Source organism: Dipodomys ordii, unplaced genomic scaffold (assembly GCF_000151885.1).
Source record: "Dipodomys ordii isolate 6190 unplaced genomic scaffold, Dord_2.0 Scaffold7, whole genome shotgun sequence".
In the NCBI taxonomy this organism is placed as follows: Eukaryota; Metazoa; Chordata; class Mammalia; order Rodentia; family Heteromyidae; genus Dipodomys; species Dipodomys ordii.
The window spans coordinates 7750450-7759541 of NW_012267223.1; the positions used below are offsets into that span (position 1 = coordinate 7750450).

The 9092-nt window shown below is 45.4% G+C and overlaps 1 protein-coding gene across 3 annotated transcripts in view; it reads right to left on the minus strand.

The window, feature by feature from the left end:
* Positions 1-419: 419 nt before the first annotated feature.
* Positions 420-9092, minus strand: part of LOC106003217 (ATP-binding cassette sub-family A member 8-like) — a 64757-nt gene continuing 56084 nt past the window's right edge. For 2 of the 3 annotated variants that reach the window (XM_013038052.1, XM_013038051.1), the window contains 10 exons: positions 8464-8581; positions 7507-7598; positions 6029-6189; positions 5271-5346; positions 4913-5007; positions 3276-3395; positions 2916-3056; positions 2087-2166; positions 906-961; positions 420-781 (listed from right to left, as the gene is read on the minus strand). In XM_013038052.1, coding sequence (XP_012893506.1) covers positions 683-781; positions 906-961; positions 2087-2166; positions 2916-3056; positions 3276-3395; positions 4913-5007; positions 5271-5346; positions 6029-6189; positions 7507-7598; positions 8464-8581 — 1038 coding nt within the window. In that variant the 3' untranslated portion in view covers positions 420-682. The other variant, XM_013038053.1, reaches the window with a different exon arrangement.

Here is a 9092-nt window from a genome sequence, read left to right on the forward strand (position 1 = left end):
ATAAATGATGTTTCATACTTTTAGCCATAGGTGAGACCCCAAAATATATTCAAAAGTTAACTCCTATCAATCTATCATTTTTCCTCCCCACTCATTCTCCTCTTCAAGAATCCAATGTGTAGCCTACAAAATTAAGAAGAGTGAAGGAAGGTGTGGTGGAGAAGGGATGGGTGAGAATGTTGAAAGGGACCACACTGATCAAGATATAGTGTATCCGGAAATGGCTTTGTTAAATGGCAAGGTTGTACAACTACTTAAAGATATCTGAAAAGCTTAAAAAAATATGAAGTGAGAAAAGACGCCATCTTTTTAGAGTGAATATATGGACTTTTCAGACTAGGTTAGAAGAGTGTCTTTTCAGATTTTCATTAAGATTACTTCAATCAAAATTGTTGAGCACACTCAGAATCTTAGCCGTATAAAAGTAAATATATTTTATTCAGCAGTATACAGAAATTAGGGCCCAAATGTCCTGCACAAGCGCTAGAGGCTGGGATGGTCATTTCCTTCTACGTACACTCCCTCCACGGCCCAGCCCTTATTCCTCCACTGTACCCCATGAAGAATCATCACCATATTTATGAAATACTTTCCGAATATAAGCCATTGATACTATAAAAATAAATGTCTGCAAAAATAAAAGTAGCCACAGGCTTATTCCCAAACACAGAGCATTTGTGGCTTAAGGCTCTTCCTGGGGGAGGAGCTTCCACTTCACCGAGAGGTCCAGTTCCTCATCAAAACCATCCAGCTCCTGTTCCTTGGAAAGCTCTAGAAAGACCTGAAAGGGATGAATGAGGAAAAGATGTCACATGGCCCCCTGTAGCTCCTAGTGAATGGAGAGTAGGCATGGACTCCATGCTTAGATTTTTATGGATGGTACAAAATCACTAGAAAGTGCTCACCTGCTCCAGGGTGGACTGTGATAGACTGTAATCCTCCAGATCAAAGTTCTGTTTAACTGCGAGAAGATGAAACGGTGTTAGGAGTTTCTATATTTTTTATATATAAACCACTCAGGAAAGGATGGAAGTAGCACTGTGGGTCAATTGCTAGAGCACTGGCTTGAGCAAAAGAAGCTCAGAGACAGTGCCCAGGCCCCCAGTTCAAGCCCCAGGACCAGCACACACACACACACACACACACACACACACACACACACACACAGAAGTACTTGTGAGGTAGGTTTTATAGAGAGTAAATATCTAGGGCCTCTCTAAAAGCCATCACAACTTCTCCTAATGGGATTAAACATCCTTTCCTGTTGGCCTAAATAAACTTGGAATGATATAGCTGGAGTTAGGATGAGGACCCAACAGATTGGAAATATGCTACCCAAAGTCCTCGGCTAGTGTAATTTTGGCATGAAACTCCAGGGGATGACCACATGGCTCAGAAAGGTGGAGTGTTCAGCTCAGAAGAGTGAAGTTGTGTTATGGTGACCCTGGGTGACCAGGGGTCAGAGGGGCATTCTAGAACCAGATCTCATTCTCTTCTTTAGGGCAAGTAACAATCAAGCAAAAACATCACTGAGCCGAGACAAACAGAATGAGGAGGCATTCTGAAAAGCACCATTCAAAGCCACCAGTCCAATGGGATAACACAGGAACAGGCAATAACGGGGCCATGGTCATTTTACAGAAGAACAGAGCCAGCAAGATTGCTTTGATGGCCAGATGGGAGCTGGGTTCTTTACAAACTGACCAGGCGACCTAACAAGATGGCAGTCCTTAGACAATTTAATTTTAAGTATGTTTGCATCGATGCTTCAAATGAAAGCATTCTCTATGAAGGCAAGGATAATTAAGTTTTGACCTAGGTTATACCAATATACAGATATATGCAAAATACATGAATAATAACATATAAAACAAAAGTAAAAATCATTCCCATGAGCCCCTGTGACACACAAACACAGGCTCCCTTCATCTCTTCTAGCTCTGGTACGCCTAAAATGCAAGTTAGGATTGTAACTCTTAAATTTAAGGCATTCTGTCACATTTCACTTTTACTGTGCAGATAGGTAAGTTTTGTGATTTGGGATTTTTTCTCTTCCAGGATCTTATTCCAAAGACATAGTGCTTACCCTTTTCTAACTTGAAGAAAGCTTGGGCTAAAGGCCGCACATCTTCTACTGGCAACTTATAAACCATCAGAGAAGAGTATCTGGGAGGAAAGGAGAGAAGAGGAGAGGAGGGAACAGAGGAGAAGAGAGGGACATCCAGGGAGAATTATGATTGTATAAAGTTCAAATTATTAATACATTTTTGAAACAAAACGATTAGATTTATATGCTGGTCCAGCCAGCTACTTGTTAATTTGATAATGCTAACTAACTTGCCTCTCTGTCCATTTCTTCTTGTTTTTTTTGAATGTTATTGATATTACTAATTATTACAAGAATTACTTCCCAACAACGTTAATCACAGGTGGATTGAAAGAATATTGGGGCACTGCAGCCATCTCATTTACATAAATATGCCACATTGTAAGTCTACTAGAGAGCCCAAAGGATTTGCCTTTGTGGAGTTTGAAACAAAGGAACAGGCAGCAAAAGATAGCGAAGTGGGCCCAGGGTCTGGCCTGAGAAGGCTCGTCAAAGTGTAGCTCTCTTCTCGAAAAGTCTCCACTTCTTTTCTATAAAGAAAACTATCAATTCATTTACCAAGGTCTTTCTATAAGGCCAAACTCCTTCAAAACTTTTTAAAAACTTATGTTTCTTTAGAATGACAGCATCTACTTTGAAACATCTCTAGGTGTATAACACGTGATCTGTAAACTGGAACCCCAGCTCCCTCATCTCCAGTTTTTCTTCTACTAGCCAAGGAACGATCTTTCTTTGCTTCCTTCTCGAATGGCCACAAGTCAAGGTAACTCATACACAGTACCAGATCCAAGCCAGGAAGAAGCTTTACCGGTCTTGGCGAGCAGCCTGGGGGAAAAGCTTCAGGATTTCCTCATGGAGGGGTTCACCCTGTGCGGGGGTCTTCACCTTCATCTCCAGCAGGTAGTCTTTGCCAAATTTGCTTTTTAGGTGCTGGATGGAACCAATACACCTGGAATTGGGAAGGAGGACAGGGTCATGCGGCAAGGAGAAAGCCACCTAGGACAATGCTCGAGATCGTTGGTGTGCATGGTCTCAAAGCCTTTCCTGCTATGAAACCCACGTGCAGCCATTCTGGCAGTTCGCAGTGATCTCTTCCTGTCCACAGGCAATGATGTCTCCTTCCCATACCCCTTGGAGGCCACGTGTGGCCTCGGGGCCAGACGCTCACCTCAGCCTTCCAGACACCATGATGGCGACACGATCACACACAGCCTCGGCCTCCGCCATGTAATGGGTGGTCAGGAGGGCGGCCCCCTCTGTGTTTCGAACGGTGGCTCGGATCGCCTGCCTGCGTTGCCAAGAGAGGATTTGGAAATGAGAAGATCTTTTTAAAATTATCCTTAAGTACTTGTACAAAGGAGTTGGCTGTTTCACAAAGCGGTTTATGGATCTATCTTGACCAATGTCACCCCCCTAGCCCTCCCTTACTTGCCCCTTCCCTTCCTCCTCCTCCTCCTCCTCCTCCTCCTCCTTCTCCTTCTCTTTCTCTCCTCCTCCCTTACTTGCCCCTTCCCTTCCTTCTCCTCCTCCTCCTCCTTCTCCTCCTCTCCTTCTTTTCTTCTCCTTCTCCTTCTCCTTCTCCTTCTCCTTCTCCTTCTTCTTCTCCTTCTCCTTCTCCTTCTCCTTCTCCTTCTCCTTCTCCTTCTCCTTCTTTTGTTGGTTGTGGGGCCCGATCTCTGGGCCTGGGCGCCTCAGCTCTTTAGCTTAAGGCTAGCACTCTACCACTTGAGCCACAGCGCCACTTCTGGCTTTTTTTTCGGCTTATGTGGTGCTGAGGAATCAAACCTAGGGCCTCATGCATGCGAGGCAAGCGCTCTACCACTGAGCCACCTTCCCAGCCCCCTTACTCTTCTTGATTCTGTACCCCTCTTCATTTTCCCACCCCTGACCCTTTGCTAAACTGGAAAGGAATGGAGCAAAGAATGCTTTACGGACACTAGTGTGACAATGAAGAGGCCAGGTCCAGGAGGACTCATAAGAGGACAGGGGGAGCGAGGAAGGGAACTGCCAGGAAGGAGCTGTTTCTCTGGAGACAGGCACTGAGGAGGTGCTTACAGAATACAGTATTTACTACAAGCTTGCATTGACGGAGAAACACTGGGGAAAGAGGATTGCACATGAAAAGACAATGCAGAAGGAAACATACGGTGCCAAACTCAGCCACAGTAAGAAGAAAATGAGTGCAGAAGAAAAAGACCGCAATGATAGCCATTTTCACAACGAATAGGAATGGCTCCTGTGCCACGTTCTGGACACTACGTGGCTATGGGGTCCCTCATCAGCCTTGATCAATGATGCTGCTCAGAGAGAGAGAGTACCTTCCATCTGTAGCAGTGATTCTAATTCCTCCCGTGAAACATATGGTTATAAAATATTATCAGGGAAAGGTGTCATTTATTTTGTGCTAAGTATGTGTTTACTATTGATATTTAATTTTGTTTACCATATTAAGAAATAGATTTAAGGGATCTTTTTTTTTGGGGGGGGGGAGGGTTGGTCGTGGGGCTTGAACTCTGGGCCTGGGCACTGTTCCTGCTCTCTTCAGCTCAAGGCAAGCGCTCTACCACTTGAGCCACAGGGCCATTTCCAGTTTTCTGGTGGTTTATTGGAGATAAGAGTCTCATGGACTTTCCTGCCTGGGCTGGCTTTGAACCATGATCCTGAGATCTCAGCCTCCTGAGTAGCTAGGATGACAGGCATGAGCCGCCAGTGCCCCACACAGGATCATTTTTATGTGAGTGAAACAGCTCTCAACCTCACTGCCAGGCCCCTGCACTGGCTCTGAAGATAGAAAATGTGCCTCACCACATTTGCTGCTGCCCCTCGGGGTCCATGCCTGTCGATGGCTCATCCAGAAGCAGCACCGACGGGTTTCCCAGGATGCTCAGCGCAAAGCACAGCTGGAAAGAGAGGCATCACCCAACAGGTCTGTGGGGTGCTCAGAGCATCCCGAAGTCCTATCCACTCTCTCTGTCTCTTTTGCCAGTCCTGGGGCTTGAACTCAGGGCCTGAGCATTGTCCCTGAGCTCCTTTTGCTCAAGACTAGCACTCTGCCACTCGAGCCACAGCGTTTTCTGTGTATGTTGTACTGAGGAATTGAACCCAGGGCTTCATGCATGCAAGGCAAGCACTCTACCACTAAGCCACCTTCCCAGCTGCATACCTTTCTCTTCACTCCCTCTGCTAAGGTCTTCACGGGGGCCTTCAGGTGGTCCTGCAGCTTGAGCGCGTCCACCAGCCTGGGGGAAAAGCAGCCCGGGCTCACAGTGAGCTAGACAGGCAGAGAGCTGATGGAGGACAGGACGGCAAGGGCAGGCACAGGGGAGGAGAGCTCTGACATGCAGTTTTGGAAATCCTGGCTTAGTGATTGGGAGGACGGGTGCTACCGCATTCTGGTTTGAGGCCTCTGAAAATATACTGCCATCAGTTGAAAGACTGTAGGCACATACCACGAGATCCAGACAGTTGTTGTTCTATGATCATTTATCTTTCAGTTATTTCAACAAATCTACCATCAATGCCATTTTCTTTCCATGTTTCATTTGAGGACTTTTTTTTTTTTTTTGGTTGGAACTGGGGCTTGAACTCTGGGGTTGGGTGCGTCCCTGAGTTCTTCAGCTCAAGGCTAGCGCTCTACCGCCATAGCACCACTTCTGGGTTTCTGGTGGTTTATTAGAGATAAGAGTCTCATGGACTTTCCTGCCTGGGCTGGCTTGAACCGTGATCCTCAGATCTCAGCCTCCTGAGTAGCTAGGATGACAGGCCTGAGCCACCAGCTCCAGGCCTTGAGGACATTTTTAACACTTTGAAACCATTTCCTATATATTTCCGAGTGTGGGTCGGCATTCAGTGCCTTCCATCCTGAACTTCCTGTGCGACCTCTGCCCGCCCCCTGGATAGAGAACAGAACAGGTGCAGTACCGTGTGATGGTGACTTCCTTGTCACCTTTGCTCAGTCCCTTCACAGCTGCAAACACCTCCAGGTGTTCCCTCACTGTCAGGCTGGGCCACAGCACATCCTCCTGCGGGCAGTACCCCAGGAACCCCAGCGGGTCCCCTTCGCTGCTCCCTTTCAGCAGCACCTGTGGGTAGAAGTCACCGTCAGAGCCCACATTCTTCAGTGCTTCTCTGAGGACCTCCATGGCCACCGCCTCTTCAAAAGCTTCGACACATGGAGAGGAGATCCAGAACCTAATGGAACTTAATCATCTGTAATGAATTTGTTTGCTTTAGGGAACAGTCACTAGGAGTCAATACAAGTAAACAATTATGTGCACAACTATAGCGGATTCTGAGTGGCACGCTGCCATCTTGGCCCCCAGTTCATCGCCAGTGTTGGCATCACAATCAGAATGAAGCACATTCACTCAGTGACTCACTATTCAACTTCAGTCATTGATCAAATGTTCCTCAGTAGTTTCTACCTGACAAATTTTGTGCTCCCTGTTGATCCAATGGAGGATGGAATGGCTGATGTTTGCTGATTTTTGATGAGTGAAGCAGGAAATGATTAAGTAGAAGGAGTGAACGTGGGTCTGAAGTGGGGCTTGTGGAAATCATGGAGCTGAGGTGAACAATAATGCAAATGTGGTTTTGATGATTAGAAAGCCTATCTGCTCCGAGGCCATTTCAACAGAGGAGGAAAAGGTGCAGGTATGGATGAGGCAGAGGCTAGAGATCTGGGGCAAAGAGAAAGAACAAAGCCCAGTGCAGGGTGGAACATCTTCTCCCCAACTAGTGTGTTTTCATAGAGCTCTGCACTTGAGTCACTGAGCGTCTTGTGAAAGTCAGGGAGTATAAGTGTTTACTATTTTTCTGTTCTGTTTAAACTTCTACTCAAGATCCACACAGAACAAACTGGGAGCACAATGTGCTTTACTTAGACTTCTTGATAAGGCTTGTGTAGATTCTGGTGATACTTGTTGATGCTTATGAAGACTTCAATAAATTACTCCTTTTAGGGTTTAATTTTTGTGTGTCTTTGGTAATAATGTTGGCACTTATTCTTCGGAGTACTGGATTTATTATTTCCATTATTTAATGACTGCATGATGCCTTGTTTTATAAAAATTATAACACCAGTCAGTGCCTAGTGGCTCACACCTTTAATCCTAGCTATTGAGGAGGCTGAGATCTGAGTAACCACCAAAAAGCTGCAAGTGGAGCTGTGGTTGAAGTGGTAGAACACTAGAACAGAGCAACAAAGTTCAGGGACAGTGCCAAGATTTTGAGTTTAAGCCCCAGGACCAGCATACACACACACACACACACACACACACACACACACACACACACACACACACACACACACACACACACACACACACACAGAGTTATAGTATCTTATAAATTTATTTTGAACACAACTGGATAGTATATCTTGCATTCTCTTCACCTACCTGGCCAGCAGTTGGCTTCATGTCCCCAGTTATCACCTTGATGGATGTGCTTTTACCAGCCCCATTGTGTCCTAACAACCCTAAAATCTCACCTGAAAACAAACAAACAAAAAGTTACACTGAACATGAAGGAATTTGAATAGTACAATTAAGAATAAGAGTCTGGCTGGGCACCAGTGGCTTATGCCTGTAATCCTAGCTACTAAGGAAGTTGAGATCTGAGGATCATGGTTCAAAGCCAGCCCGGGCAGGAAAGACCGTGAGACTCTTATCTCCAGTAAGCCACCAGAAAACCAGAAGTGGTGCTGTGGCTCAAGTGGTAGGGCACTTGCCTTGAGCTGAAGAGCTGAGGGTCAGTGCCCAGGCCCAGAGTTCAAGCCCCATGACAGACCAAAAAAAAAGAATAAGAGTCTGAAGGCTTACAATGTCCTAGCTATTTTTTCAATATAGTGTCTTATTTAATCTTTACAGCTGTCCTGAGAAGTTATCACATTCTATTTTGACATAGTTAGGGACAAATCTCTCAAGAATCAAATTCACGTGGATAGAAAATGACAAAGCCAGCCATTCCTGTCTGCCAGGAGTGTCACATTCTGTCCCCTGTAGTCCTAACCCCTATGCAACAATGACAGAAACTGAAATCATCTAACACTTGCTGGCCTAGCCTTTAGTACAGGCTGCCAAATGTCTAGCCAGTTCTCATGAGAACAACACAATGTTCGATATTGGATTATGTTCTTTTGATTGTAAGGTCATGATGTCAATGGTTCATTCTAATAGCTCGTGTTTTCTGTGTGGGTGTGACTGTTTCCCTATTCATGAGGTGAGTCAATCAACTTGACTTAGTGATGAGACTTAAAAGAAGCACTAAGGCCTCCCTGCTGTTGGGGTCTGCCTGGGAGCCAAGAGGGTCTCCTCAGAAGCCAGCAAGCCAATGTAGCCAAGCCTGTGCCCAACCTTTCCGAACACAGAAGGAGATGTTTCTGGTGGCTATCTTGTTTTTCCTCTTGGAAAAGCAATGCTTCCTCTTCCTGGCATATTCCTTGCGTAGACAGCTGGCAATAATGACTGGTGTCTGTAAAGGACAAATAAATCGTGTCAGATCTTTATGTGCTCCACCAACTTTGACAAAGCTCTGTCTTTTATGGGTGTGGTACCCTTTCCTGTCCAGCACAGATACTAAAGAAGTATTTCTCCTGAGGTCTTATGCTGACTGGTCATTCTCATAAACTAGCACTTGTTTTAGGAAAGAAGATACCAACATTCTGTTTTCTAACCATGATAGGAACACATAATTTTGTAGGAGCTAACACAGAGCAGAGCAGAGCAGGATCAAAGAGATTTAGAAAAGTATTAGATCATCCTTAAAGGGAAAAAAACCCCACAACAGTGCACTGTGAAATGGACTGTACTCTGATTTTAAGCCAGGTGCTTTCTCCAAAAGGCACCTGACTCAGTTTCTGGAATTCTATTCTGGCTTTTGTAATTTCATCTGTACCCACCTTCCTTCCTTCCTACCCTCCTTCCTTCCTTTCTTCCTTCCTGCCTTCTTTCTTTCTCTCTTTTCTTTCCTTCCTTCCTTCCTT